General features: G+C 51.0%; 1 protein-coding gene across 2 annotated transcripts in view; it reads right to left on the reverse strand.

The window, feature by feature from the left end:
• Positions 1–8857: 8857 nt before the first annotated feature.
• Positions 8858–14102, reverse strand: part of LOXHD1 (lipoxygenase homology PLAT domains 1) — a 176723-nt gene continuing 171478 nt past the window's right edge. For both annotated transcript variants that reach the window (XM_057700151.1, XM_057700150.1), the window contains one exon: positions 8858–9338. In XM_057700151.1, coding sequence (XP_057556134.1) covers positions 8858–9338 — 481 coding nt within the window. The remainder of the gene's footprint in view (positions 9339–14102) is intronic.

Raw genomic sequence — 14102 nt, forward strand, 5'->3', positions numbered from 1 at the left:
GTTACATAGGGGGATGGGGTTGGCAGGACATAAGCCCCAGACTATGGCCTTTGGCGTCCCCATCCCGTCATCTCCCAGAGCCTCTGCTGTTGAGGCATCACCCTTGACAGCAGAGGCAGACACAGATTTTGAACCCATGGTCTCTCCTCCCAGCATTCCTTCACCCTCTGCCATTGCTCCAAGGGGGCTGTGGGCAGAAGGGGCTGCTGTGGAGAGCGGGTGTGGGTCTCCAATCTCACTGCCCCCCAGGAGGAGTGGGAGGGAGGAGTTTGAGGAAGCAGTAGTTTCAAAGCCTGGCACAGGGGTGAGCCCAGCTGCTTTTGAGCCAAAAGGAGAGAGGAGGCCCCTGTGCCCAGGAGCAGCCTCTGAGCGGCTCTGATTCTGCATGTCTGTCTCCCAGCTCACCTCCTCCCCTTTCTCTCCAGCTCCTCCTTCCCTCTTGCCTCTTGACATCACTGCCTTTGCCTGGTGGAGAAGTCCGCCCTCCACATGAGGCCCCCTGGGATGGTGCTGATGGGGGAGGGAGCGGAGGCCCAGATTCGCCACGCTGCCTGGCCAGGCTTGTAAGAGTGGCTGGGCCGTGCAGGGTCCCTAAGCGCCAACTTTGCTCTGCCTGGACTATGGGTCCCATTCCCTGGGCCTCCTGCCTGCTGCCTGCCCAGCTTCCCCTCTGCCTCCACCCTGGAGCCGTGCTTGCCTGCTTTCGGTGGAGGCAGCCTGTGGAGTTGCCCACGGGGGCACGACCGCCTCGCTGCCCAGCCTGGCGGACACTGCCCCTTGGCAGGGCTCCTGGACGGACACGCCTTATGCTGCTCTGTGGGGTCAGAGTGGGAAGTGCCCTTGGCCCTGGCTGGCCTGTCCCCCACCCCTCCTCACCCCGGCCTTTCCCTTCCCCAGCCCCACCCCTGGCCTTGGCCGTGGCTCATTTCTCAGCTATAGAGCCAGTGACACCAGGCCCTCGAGGGGGTAATTTGGTTGCCCCTGGCAAGTGAAAGGATTATCCTCAGTGTTGATTGTCCTTTTTTTGTAATCCTCCTGCTGTTCTGTTCTGTTGTGCTGTGCAACATTTTGCTACATAGACTATTTTATAGCAGAAAGCTAGAAGAATATTTATTATGAATATTAAAGCAATAGTGCATCAATGAAAAGGCGGAGACATTTAGGAATCGTGTAAATGCTTAGATTCACTTTTGGTGGATTTTTTTGTACTTTATTTATAACTAATAAAAATGAACTGCATTGCTAACTACACCTCACTTGTGCAGGGTGTTTATTTCTGTGCATACCCAGGAAACATCCAGAGAAAGCCACTCGCACACCTGTGTTCCTCCAGGACACGTAGCAGTGTCTGTTGTCTCTTCACCCTCTCCCTGTCCTTCACGTGTTTCCCTTCTCCCTGCCCCCCACCTTCAGCTTCCCCACTTCTCCCCCTCCCAGCTCCCTACCTCCCCCTCCTCCCCTCTCTCCTCCTCCTCTCTTATCTATTATTTTCTTTTACCTCTTTATCTCTCAAGGAATCTGTTCTATTCTGTGAACCAACCATCTATTTAACCTGTTACCTAAACTTTAGCTTATGTATCTTAAAGTGGAAAGTTTCCATTTTTGATCAGTGTTTGAAATATAACCTCTCGGGTTTTGAACTGGAGGTTCCTCCGTTTCTCCGTAGGAGAGAAGGAATTTGATTTTTGAAAGTTGGAGTGGATTTTTTATCCCTTCGTAAGAGCCCAACTTCAGGCACTCTTTGCGGTGTCTAGAGTCTGTTCTCAGAGAAGTGTGGGTCAGTGAACTGGAAGATGGCTTTCTCTCATAAACTGCAAGCAGAGCCCATATTAATGAACTTTTTTTTTTTAAGTCATAGACCTTATTTTTCAGAACAGTTTTAGGCGTACAGAAAATTGAAAAGAAAATGAGGAGAGTTCCCGTATGTTCTCTCGTAGCCACCCAGTTCCCCTGCGATTAACGTCTTGCCTCGGTGAGGTGCCTTTGCTACAGTGGAGGAGCCAATACCCACACATTATTATTAACTAAAGTCCATAGTTTTCATCAGGTGAAGGAATGTTTAAATCCCTAGTTCTCCTTCAAGTGAGGTGATCCAAAATACTGTCTGTTGTTTTCCACGCAGTTCTATCTGTGTCTCTTGCTCCAGGAACCAGGGCTTCTTCGTCCTTGCCCCGCCACTGGCCAGCCGCGTGGACACTCCCCGTGCCTGGTTTGCCAACTGTAGGCATGTGGGTGGTAGAGCAGGTTCCTTCCCCTAACATACCACAGGTCCCCTGACGACCTCTGTTGTCTTTGTCTACTTCATCTCTGCTTGGGCATGGCCTTCTGGGGCTGCGGGAGTGGCTCTCTTTCCTTGGATTTTGTGCCCACCCAACACGTGGGCCAAGGTGCAGCCTTCCAAATCTCCACCCCTCTCCCACCTCCTATCGCAGTGCCCAGGAGGACAGGCTTCTTAAAAAACACCTCAGCTCTGCCCGTGACTCCCAGTCTCCATCCCCCTCAGGAGGTTAAGGAGGACAGAGTCTGGCTGTGATTGTCAGGGCTCTCCAGGGAAACAGAACCAATAGAACTGATGTGATGATATGATATATAATATATTATTTTACATAATATGATAGAATATATCACAAGTGTGTTGTATCTATATCTATATCCATATCTATCTATAACTATATCTATCTATCTATCTATATATAGAGAGAGATTTATTTTGAGGAAGAATCAGCTCACGTGATTCTGGAGGCTGAGCTGTCCCACGATCTGCCCTCTGCAAGCTGGAGACCCGGTAAAGCCAACAGTATAATTCAGTCTGACTCCAGAAGGCCTGAGGGCCAGGGAGCGATGGGAAAATCCCAGCCTCACTGGCAGGAGGACACCGATGTCCAGCTCAAGCAGGCAGGAAGGAACGGGGCACGTTCTCCCTTCCTCTGCTTTGGTTCTATTCAGACGCTTCACATACTGGATGAGGCCCACACACCCAGGGGAGGACCAGCTACTTTACCGAGTCCTCTTCTCATCTGAAACACCCTCACAGACACACCCAGAAACCATGGTTTATCTGGGTGCCCCGTGGCCAGTCAAGATGGCACAGAAAGTTACCCTGCACCCTGGCTTGCCTCAGTCCCAGGCCTCCCCGGCCGCTGCACCCCAGCACACACTGCATGGCCCCCAGGTGACACTTGGCCTGTGGCCCTTGCCTCTCCTCCACTCTCCATTCCCCAGAAGCAGAAACCCAGAGCCTTCCCCTCCAGGCACTGTCCATTCCACACTCCTTTGCCCTGCCCACAGCCTCACCTACAAGCAGTGCTCCTCCCCTCGTGGCCTGCACCTCCTGAGTGCTTTCTGTCCTAGAACCCTCCCTGCACACCCAACCAGCCACAGCTGAAGTTCTTCCACCTTTATATACCTCGAGCTTCCAGCTAACATTTCATTTGAGGAGAATCCCTGCCTTTGGGTTTCCTGTGGCACCTGTTAGCTGTGTGACTTTAGACAAGTTACATACACCTTCTGTGCTTCCATTTCTTCATCTATGAATAACACCTGCCTCACAGGTCTTTCTGAGGATTCAAGGAACTCACGTGTGTAAGGCACTGTTGGGAATACAGTTAGCACTCTATAAATATTAGCCATGAAGAAGATGATGACGGTGAGGCTGTTTTTTTTTTTTTAAATCCCTGCCGTCCATAGTCTTTCCCCTCTTGTCCTCCCCTCCGGCTCCTTTTCCTGGAGAGTTTCCCAGGCACCATCAATATCTACTCTTCCCCTCTCTCTGGCCATTCCAGGCCATGGTTAGCCACTAGTAATTTTCTGTCCAGTAGAAGGGCCAGTGGCTGAAGCCTCAAAACCAAGACATCAGGAATCACTGCTTCATTAAATGTCTATTCCACGTTCAGCTGGAGATTCTGGAAGAAAAGCCACATGGAGGCCTCTAGGCTGGAAGCAGAAAACCAGTCTTACCTCCAGCTCATTAGCAACACTGCCTCCCTCACCTCCCTGGGACGCTGACCAACCCTCCTCTTTTAAATTTAGGGCTAAAATGTTCTTCCCTCCCTTAGAAACTCATTCACTCAGGACCATCATGTCAAACCTCCTTTTCCATAGGCTCCACTACTCCCCCTGTCCAGGGCTGAGGTCCCCAACCTTTCCCCAGAAGCCTTATCTTGTCCTCGTTCAGGGCATTTGGGTGTCTACGGGTGGGTGACACCTGGTGCCAAGCTCTGTCAAAGGATGGACCTAACGGGGGTCCCTGTTCAGGACAGACACATAGCACCAAGGGTCCTCAGGAAGTGGGGCACCCATAGGACTTCTGAGCTCATCTCTTCGAAGCCCACATAATCAGAATTCAAAAGGGGTGAATCTGAAGTGGGCTGAGTGCACTTATATTAAAATCTTGAAATAAAAAAAGTGTTGTTCTGCCAAAGAGCTGAGAAAGTCTTTTGTTTAACCTGCTGAAGAGCAAAAGTGTTTCTTAGACGTTGACGCAACAGTTCCTGTGTAAATAACATGTGCTAACTGCGAATGAGTCTGTTTTCTTAAATGTGGACCCTGGGATATTCATTTGGAAATACTTTGTTTGTAGTTGCAGCATTACATTTAAGATTCTCTCCAAATACTCTTTATGCAGACTTGTCTCTAAATCGAGTGAGGAAAGATGGCACTGATATAAAACCTTGGCACTCAAGAAGCCATCCTTATAAAAGAGAACTTTCTAGCAATGTAAGCTGTCAGCTTGGGGGTGCGGTGGGGTTGGGGAAGGAATGAGTAGGTCTGGCAAGAACCATAGGAAGTGGAACAGAGGTGCAGGTGAGAAAGAGACCATCCCTTCTTTTGCTTTTTTTCACCCAGAGCCTTAGTGGACGTTTGGTCTTGGCAGGAGGAGAGGGGGCACCCAGGGCCACCTGCCATTGCTGACTGCCCCAGTGATGGCCAAGGGGCCATGTCGGCATGTCTCACCTTGCGGTGAGAGGGGCTCAGGAGGGACCTTCCTAAGAGAAGTGCATGCCATCACCTTCCCCAAGGCTGGTTGCTGGGTCTCAGCCTTGGAATTAGGACTGCCAGCATACAGAGTTTTGTGGTGGCTTTGGGTAGGAGAATGTCTTTCTTCTAGGGCCAGGACTGAGGGCGAGTCAAGTGAGGAGCCTGGGTGCAATGTTTAAGGAAGCCCCACCCTCGGGTGCCAGCCCTGCCTTTGCACAAGCCTGAGGTCGAGCACCTCCCTAAAGTTTGCACTCTGGGCTCTCTGCTTGCTTCTCCCAATCCCAGTTTTCCTTTCTGCGCTGCTGAGAGGGGGATTCCTGTGCCAGCCTACAAGGAAGACACAGGAATTGAGACGCAAAGCCCAGCCCAAAAGCTGAGATTGGGAGTGAGCTCTCCCCTGGGGGGCTTCTCATGGGTGTCCCGCATCCCTTCCTCAGGGCAGTGGGTAGGCACGGGGGCAGCAGAGGGCAGCAGGGGCTCCTCCTTTCTCTACCCTTCTCCCCAACACCCTGGTAAGTGGGTCTCCCTCAACCTTTGCCTAAAGCCTGGGTGGAGGAAGGAGAACTGTAGGACTCACAAGGAAGAGGCAGTGCCCAGCCCAAAGAAGCAGGGCTGTGGGGATAAGACCTAACACATGTGGATTCTGCGAGACGCCCCCCTCCACCGCAGTGCACATCTCCCCCTGCTCCTCTGCAGAGTGTGAAGCGCATCAGACAGCCTAGTGCAATTGCAGCTTTGCCCCTGTGGGACCCTTGGTGAGTCGGAAGCCCGCTCTGGTCCTCAATTCCCGCCCCTATAAAGCAGGGAGGTTGGGCTGGGCTGGGCTGGTTTTTGTTGTTGTATTTAATAGCTTGTTTGTTTTTAGATTCCACATGTAAGTGATAGCATACCATAATTGTTTTCTCTGACTTTTTTTTTTACTGACCACAAAACCCTCCAAGCCTGGGGCCTCAGAACAGGGTGGGAGGAAGGGGTGTATGGTGGTGAGGAGACTTAGAGCACAAGGAGAGCCCAGCAGAGGCACAGCAGCAGAGGCGACGGTGTGTGTGGCACTGCTGGAGGGTAACATGCTGGCCACGAGCTGTGGGCCACCGGCCCAGGTCCCAGGAACTTGGGGAACCAGGCGGGTGGGAGGTGCCCTGTGGGAGATGAAGTGCAGCCGGGTAAACAGAATGGCTAACAGTTTTGATAGGGCGTTCACAGCAGTAGTTTCATGCGATTCATAACAAGTCCTCTACGAGGAAGCAGAGGAGGCAGGGAAGGGAAGTTGACTCAGCTCATGGGGTGCGTCCCCAAACCAGGCCTGCCTTATCCCAGTAAGAGTGAGCCAACATTTATTGAGCATATCAGCAACTGACAAAACAAGGGGCCTTTCCCATCCCAGTCTTGGCTGGATCAACAAGACAATAGATGCTGCATTCCACAGAGAGACCCAGTATTACTTGCCAGAGGGCCGGGAGTACCCCTTCCTTCCTTCCTGCTGGCTGCCCTTTAGCCCAAGGCTAGTTTCAATGCAGCTATTTGGAGAGAGGGATGTATCCAGAGAAGTCGTGGGGAGGAAGGATGGGCTGACTGGCCACTGATGACAGAGACAAGTGAACTGAATGCCCAGAGTTTGTCACAGCAAAGGATGCCAGAGGACCTCCCATTGGGTGTCTTAGATCCTAAGCAAGACAGAGTGTGGGGGCGCCAGGGTGGTGAAGGGCCTGAGACTGAGCCCGCACTGGTGCTCATGGGAGGAAGCCTCCAAACAGCTGCCGGTCCAGAAAGAAGGACCCTGACCACAACCGCACCCCCAACAGGAAGCTGCCCTCTTCACCTCTCCTCCCTCCCCCAGGGGTGGGACAGCAAGAGCGGGGAGCAGGAGTAAAAGGGCAAGGTGGGGACGAGGGGTGAGGCTGACCCCACACTCACACGCACACATGCCCACGCATCACTGACACACGCACATGCTCGCTTTTCCCTCATTTTGGTTCCCACCTGGGATAGGATGAGCTGGGGGATGGGAGGAGACCCACCTCTAAGCGGGATGTCTCGGCCTTTGTGTTGGAGCCAAACATTTAAATTACAGAACTGAGCTGGACTTTGTGACTTTAAAGTGGTTGTGGATGTTTTATTACCTATGAGAGTCCAGGAGAGTCATGAGGTTTGCCTTAGTTTCCACTCAGGGACAAGGGAAGAACCGGCTCCAGAAAAAGATACAAATAAAGCTGTTTAATGATTACTTCTCTCCCCCCACCTCTGCCCCCTTGAGCCCTGCCTGTTCAACATGATGCACAAACCCTTCAGTGTAGGCGCCAAATTAACTGTGTGCATTTTAACTCACATAGTCCTCATAGTAGCCTATTATCATTCTTCTTGTTTGAGAGATGAGGAAACTGAGGCCTGAGAGATGAGACAATGTGCCCAAGCTCTCCCAGCAGGGAGAAGGAAGAGCTGGGACTCAAGACTGCTTTTTGCTGCCTCCAGGTCTGCGCTTATTGTTGTGGCCTCTCTCCAAGGGTCTCGGAGAGCTCAGACCCATGAAGCCTCACTAAGTGTACACCTGTCTGGGCTAGAGGACCCATGGTGACACAGCAGAAATCCTGGTACTGAGTACCTCCTATAGGAAGACTCCCTGGCCTGATGCATCTTTCTGCTCAATCCCACCCTGCCCTCCGCAGGAAAATCAGAAGTCAGGGGCTGAGTTCTGCTGCACTCTATCTGTGATTGTTGATCAGGGAGTGGGAGTGTGTGTGTGTGCGTGTGAGTGTGTGTGCGTGTGAGTGTGTGCATGTGAGTGTGTGAGTGTGTGTGTGAGAGTGATGTGCGTGTGTGTGTGTGTGTGTGAGTGTGTGTGTGTCAGGGTGTGTGAGAGTGTGTGCGTGTGTGTGCGCATGAGTGTGTGTGAGTGGGACTGTGTGTGAGTGTGTGTGTGTGTGAGTGTGTGTGTGTACACGCACGCATGCATGTGTGCACGCAAGTGAATATGTGGTTCTCCTGCTGCCTCTCCATCAGGGTCACATCCCCCTCGAGGGCAAAGACCACATCTTTATTTTGTTCCAGTCCTTTCTCTCAGTACACATTGCCTACAGTGAGCCACAGGTGACATGTGCTGAACACCACCGATGCCCTACTCCCCTCCCAGCCAGGGTGCGGCAGAGACCAGGCTGTTCCAGGCACTGTTCTAGGCACATTATCCTGGCTATTCCCCTCACCCCATCACCTGCTCAGGTCTCCTGGTCTCAACTGTGTTATTACTGGCTGAGGCAGCCAGTGGCACTTGGCAATGCGTTCTTTGTAAAGTGATGGAAAGAATCATGTACCTGTTCACAGGGTCATAAACACTTGCAGTTAAAATTCTTCCTCCTGATGTTTTTCTCTGTTTGCCACTGGATTTATTGAAACTGGGAAAAAAGATGCATTTCTAAGTGAGCAAATGCCCAGATGAGTTCTTTGTGGGGTGTGGTTGGTAGTAATTTAATTAGCCCAGCTTTTTTGGGAAAAAAGTGTTAATTAGTTTTTGCTTAAAATACATCATTTTGATGGCCTCTTCTTCCCCACTTCCATCCCCTGGGTGAAGCCCCAGTTTCCCATCCACACCCTGTAGCAAGTCTCAGTCTGGTCACTGCTATTATTGAAAAAGAAAATGCAAAAAGTTATTCTTGTGCAGCCACAGATTATGACACATGTTGATGGATTCATGGAGATCCAGGAGACCTGAGAGGGGGCAGGACCCCACAAGCCGTCGCCCACAGTGGCCTCTGAAGGACCACAGAGCGCTGGCCCCCAGTCCCAGCTGCAGGAGGCTTTCGGGAAAGGACTGCTGAAAGCCAGGGTGGCGGGTGGCAGGAGTGGTCAGGACAAGTTGGTGGGAAGGGGGAGCGAGGGCCTCCAGCCCTCAGACGGAAGGGAAGAGGTCTCTCCAGGTGAGCCCGTCACCCCGCTTCTTGTCCAGCCACCTGCCGCAGGTGAAGATGGTGGCCACGCCGGTGCTGGTGTTGGTGACCTCCACCTTCTCCACCAGCCAGCCCGAGCAGTAGCCGCTGCTGTCGTGCTCCAGCCGCACCTTGCGTAGCTCGCCCAGCTCCAGCGTCTCCAGGAAGAAGCGGTCGGTGCTGCCCCGCTCGAATAGGTTGCACATCTTCTGCTTCAGCTCTCGCTTGCCTGTGTCGCCGTTGGCCCCAAAGATGGTCACGAAGACGTTGGCGTCGGTGCCAGCCCCTGGCTCGTAGCCCGTCGTCACGATGACCTCATACTTGACCGGCACCAGGCTCTGGACCTTGCTGGCAAAGCTCTCCGTAGTCTTGGTGACCTCGAAAACCTTGAAATACTTCCTCTTCCTCTTGAGGGGGATGAGGCAGTCGCAGTGGAAGAAGTACCTGGGGGCAGGGGGGTGGGTAGGTGGGGGAGGTTAGTGCGCACCAGCTAAGGCTCACGCCCGCCCCCAGGACCCCAGGCATCCACAAGGGATTCCTCCCCCAGGTGGCAGGATCTTAGGGTGGGAAACGTCTGCATTAAAATCTGAAGATGGGTCTCTTTTATCTGAAAATTGACAGTGAGTGACCTCGCCATCTTGTTAGTTGCTCCTTGGTTTTCCTTTTCTTTTTCTCCTCACACTCCACATCCAATCCACCAGCAACTCCCACTGACCCCATCTTCACAACAGATCAAGAATCAGCCCACCTGGAAAAGTATGTGCCACCTCACCCTCCACCCTGCTGCCCCTCTCGTCCAAGTCACCACCATCTTTCACCTGGAATGTGGCAGCCTCCTAACTGGGTCTCCCTGCTTCTCGCTACCTATGGTGAATTCTCTTCACAGCATCCAAGCGATCCTGTGGAGGTGGAAGCCTGAGAATGTCATCCTTCTACTCAGACCCTCCACTTATTCCAAGAATAAGTAAGAATCACCATCTGACAAAGGCCTGCAAGACCTTATATGATCAGATCTTCCTCCCAGCATTTACCTTTCTGTCCTGTTGCCTGCCCTTCTCTAAGCTCACTCCATGCCAGCCGGGCTGGTCCCCTTGCTCCTTCAGAGGGACTGATGAGTGTTTTAACCCAGTGTTGATCCGGAACAACAATCCCAGGCAAAGCTAAGGGGAAAGGTAGCTATGAAATGTACTCTCCCAATTCCCTCATGCTTGGCTGATTTGAACTGTGTGTGTGTGTGTGTGTGTGTGGTGTGTGCACACACACACATGCATGTGCTCATGGACAACACAGTACACAGGGGTGCGAAGTACAAAGTACTGAAGAAGCTACCGCAAGCAGAAGCAAGTCCAGGGCCAAGAGAAATGGTCTTGGACCAAAAAGTCCCTTCTCTACCCCTTACGCCCAATGTTAGCCTCTGGGTAATGACAGGGAGTCCAGTAATTACTAATGAAGACGTCAGAGGGCATGGTGGGAAAACACTGTATGGGGTATAAGGAGGCCTAGGGTCAGCCCCATCCCTGCCACCCACCACCTATGTGACCTTGATTTTCCCATTGGCAATGCTAGAGCTTTGGACTGAACAACTGCCATGGTTTTTTTCCCATCCAAATTGCTGATATTTTAACAGCTTTGGCAATAAGCGATCCTGGCACTGGCTAATGATTTCAAGAACGCAGCCCTGAAAGTGTGTGCCCGGTGGTGCAAAATCAATTTTTAGATGAAAATCCATAACAGCAGGAAAAACTTGATTTTCCACATGCTTGCTAAACGCCTGGGCTTTGCATTCTTGCATCGCATCAATTCCCACAACAATCCCGAGTCATACATAGACTTCATCTTCCCATTTCACAGAAGGTAAACAAAGGCTTGGAGAAGAGAAGTTATTGCACAAGGTGACCCAGAGCTGGGGCCCAGAGCCAGCCTGCCTGTCCACCTGAGGAGCCAGCCATTTAAAGACACTTCACAGGAAATCCATATTCTGTCTTGAGATCTCTCTTTCCCCAACTTGTCACTTGATAAATCTGGATTGTTGTGACAAATCACACACTCTTAGAGGGAGATACAATTGCATTCTTTGCTTAAGTGTTCACTTAAAATGTATTTCTTTATGCAAATGTCCACTAATATACATAATTCTGTATAAATGCACAAATCCTGTGATCTGATGCATATTTTTCTAAATGCATTCTTTTTTTTTTTTCCTTTTTTGCTTGGCTCCAGCTCCTTTTTCTTCCTCCTTTCCCCTCCTGCATCTTGCCTTCACCTCAGATAACCCATGTAACAGTTGTGGATGTATCTTGTGAAATTTCCCTCCATTTCATCCAACCCTGCACAGACCCACATAGACACAGACACATGCAGGACGTCAGCATTCCCTTTACAAAATGGCATTGTATAATAAATGCTTTCCCATATCTTACTTTTTTCACTCAGCCATACTTCCTGGAAATTGCTCCAAGTCTTCTGGTACCTATTTAATTCATTGTTTTTAATGGCTGAAAAATATTCCTTGGTGTAGTTATAAGGAAATGTTTCCTAGTAGACATAATTATAAGATCACCAAAATGTGGGACCTCAGGACTTTGTGGAGTCAAGACTCCAGCTGCAGAAAAACATGCCAGGCTGTTCCCACTGGCAATGGGGGGTAAGGTCATGGGTGAGAATAAAGGCAAAGCCCAGAATAACGAACAAAAAAATGAACATGTTAAAAAACCATGTAGAATACGATCACACTTCCGTGAACAGTGTGTGTGTGTGTGTGTGTGTGTGTGTGTGTGATATTAGAAACATGGCAGAGAGAACAGGGTCACCGAACGCTCATGGTGGCTGTCTCTGATGGGTAGAGCTTTAGAGAATTTTTACTTTGTTTTACACACTTTTTTGAACTTTAAAATGATTGGGTATTATATATGGTAATGGGATAAAACAACTATTCCACGTTGGGTTTTAAAAAAGAAACAAAAGCCTCTCTGTGTGTCCTTCCACCGAAGTCCTGAAGATATTAGTGACGAAGAAGAGCTGGTCAAAAATGCTGAAGAAGAGGAGTCAGGACTGGAATTGGTTGGAAGATAAAAATTTGAGATTGTTATGTTGATGAGAGATTGAGATTAAATGCATTCGAATTTCATGGAAATCCAAATATCATGGCCCAACATGCTGGTTAGAAAGGAGCCGTGGATTCACACACAGTGCTATTCAAGTGGTCTTCACAGGGCAGAATTTAAACGTGTTCTAGAACAGCAACATGTAAATAGCCACAATGATGGGACACCCTGTACTGTCCCCTCTCTGGAAGAGGGATATTTTGGTGGTAGAGGGGAGGTTCTTATACACCAGGAATCACAGGCCTGAGACCAGCACAGGTGGGTAGGCTGGAGTACGACTTCTGAGAGCCCCCCAGGCTGGAACCCCCACTATCCTTCCCCTTCTACCAGACTCTAGAGAGCATCCAGCTCTCCTCCCAGAGAACTGCCAGGTAACATCCTGAGGCCACACGGATGACGAGGTGACAGCTCTAGCATCCGAGCGTCTGTGCTCCCTGTACCCATTTCCCTTTGAGAAGATCTCCACCCCTTGGACACCCCTTCCTCCCCTTCCAGCCCAGGCAACACGCGGACAAGAGGCCACACTCTTGAGAATGTAGGAAAAGATGCTTTGCTGGGAGTGAAGCAACCACATTTCTCACACAGATTCTTTCCACTGGGTGAGAAATCCTACAAGTCGGCCCCAGGACTATGGATTGGGAAGTTCTTCACTCCCCTTCCTCCTGAGACTGGAAGATGCTGAGTGGTGCTGAGATCTTTGGCTCTGTCTCTCCCACAGCCAACGCTGATAGCTTTAAGCTAACTCAGGTGCTGACCTTATTGTATCGTGTTGTTTTGATTTGTTTGTTTTGGGCATTTGCAGAGGCACAGTGTCAGCAGCCACGCTCCTTGCAGCTGGGAGGCAGAGGGTTGCAGAAGGGGCTTTGACCTGGGCCTGGCATGCTGGGTGAGCTGGACCTCTTCCAAGCCCCTGTATCCCAGCTCTCAAGTCCTCATCAGTATTGCTCCCAGCAGTCCAGTGACTCCTACAGGATTTACTGTTGCTCTTTTCTCAAAAAGAGCAACAAATAACATTGCAGCCTGAGAGGGAAGCTGCTATGAACTGAATCCCATCCCTCCAAATTCCTATGTTGAAGCCTTAACCCCCAGTGTGATGGTATTTGGAGATGGGGGCTTTGGGAGGTTTTAGGTTTTGATGAGGTCATGAGGGTGGGGACCCATGATGGGATTAGCGCCCTTGTGAGAAGAAGAGATACCAGATGTCCCTCTCTCTTTCTCTGCCATGCAGCACACAGTGAGTGAGGAAGAGAGGCCTCATGAGAATCCAACCCCACTGGCACCCTGACTTCCAACTTCCAGCCTCCAGAACTGTGAGAAGAGAATGCCTGTTGTCTGAGCCACCCAGTCTGTGGCTTCGGTTATGGCAGCCTGAGATGGCTAAGACAGAAGTTCAGATGTCAGAACCCTTTCCTCCTTAATTCCCAAAGTGGAAGCTTGGTCAGAGGCAGCCAATTCCAGGGAGCCTGCAGGTGGCAGGTCGAGTGTGGATAGATCTTGCTCTGAGAAGCTGGGCTCCTGAAGACTGGAGCCTGAAGCTGGGACCCTTTCGGTCAGGCAGGGCTGCTCTGTCCCATGTGCTTCTTGTACAAGGCACTGCCAGGAGAAGGGCCAGCCCTGGGGAAGCATGAGGGGAGCTCTGAGGGGCCGGCAGTGGTGCTGGGGGGGATGCCCAACTGTCTTCATCACTCCTTGGGCCTGCTCTCCCTGAGGCATGTGCTGCCCTCGGCTTCTCCTTCCTCCTCTCCTGGTACCTTCTTCATGTCTTTCCTGCCTTCCAGAGCCTCAGGTCTCTTTCTGGCTTCCAATGTGGTTACCAAGTGGTTTTAATTAGAAAAACTGATGGCTGCCAACTGTTACCCAGGTAACTAAGACCCTTAATCCTCCAGAAATGCCTGAGTCCCCAGAAGGCCTTGGTAGGGGAAATGTACAGCTCCTTATCTGGGGTCCTCGGGACCAGTGGGCCGTGGGATTACTCCTGCTGGTCCCTCCTCTGCCCACGGGGATGACAGGTTTTCGCTCTGACTGTGGAGCAGCAGGCTTCAGAGCTGTGTCTCTTTGTCATTATACAGTGATAATGGGGGAAGGGAAGGAGAGACTCAGCTGT

Source organism: Hippopotamus amphibius, chromosome 11 (assembly GCF_030028045.1).
Source record: "Hippopotamus amphibius kiboko isolate mHipAmp2 chromosome 11, mHipAmp2.hap2, whole genome shotgun sequence".
NCBI classification, from domain to species: Eukaryota; Metazoa; Chordata; class Mammalia; order Artiodactyla; family Hippopotamidae; genus Hippopotamus; species Hippopotamus amphibius.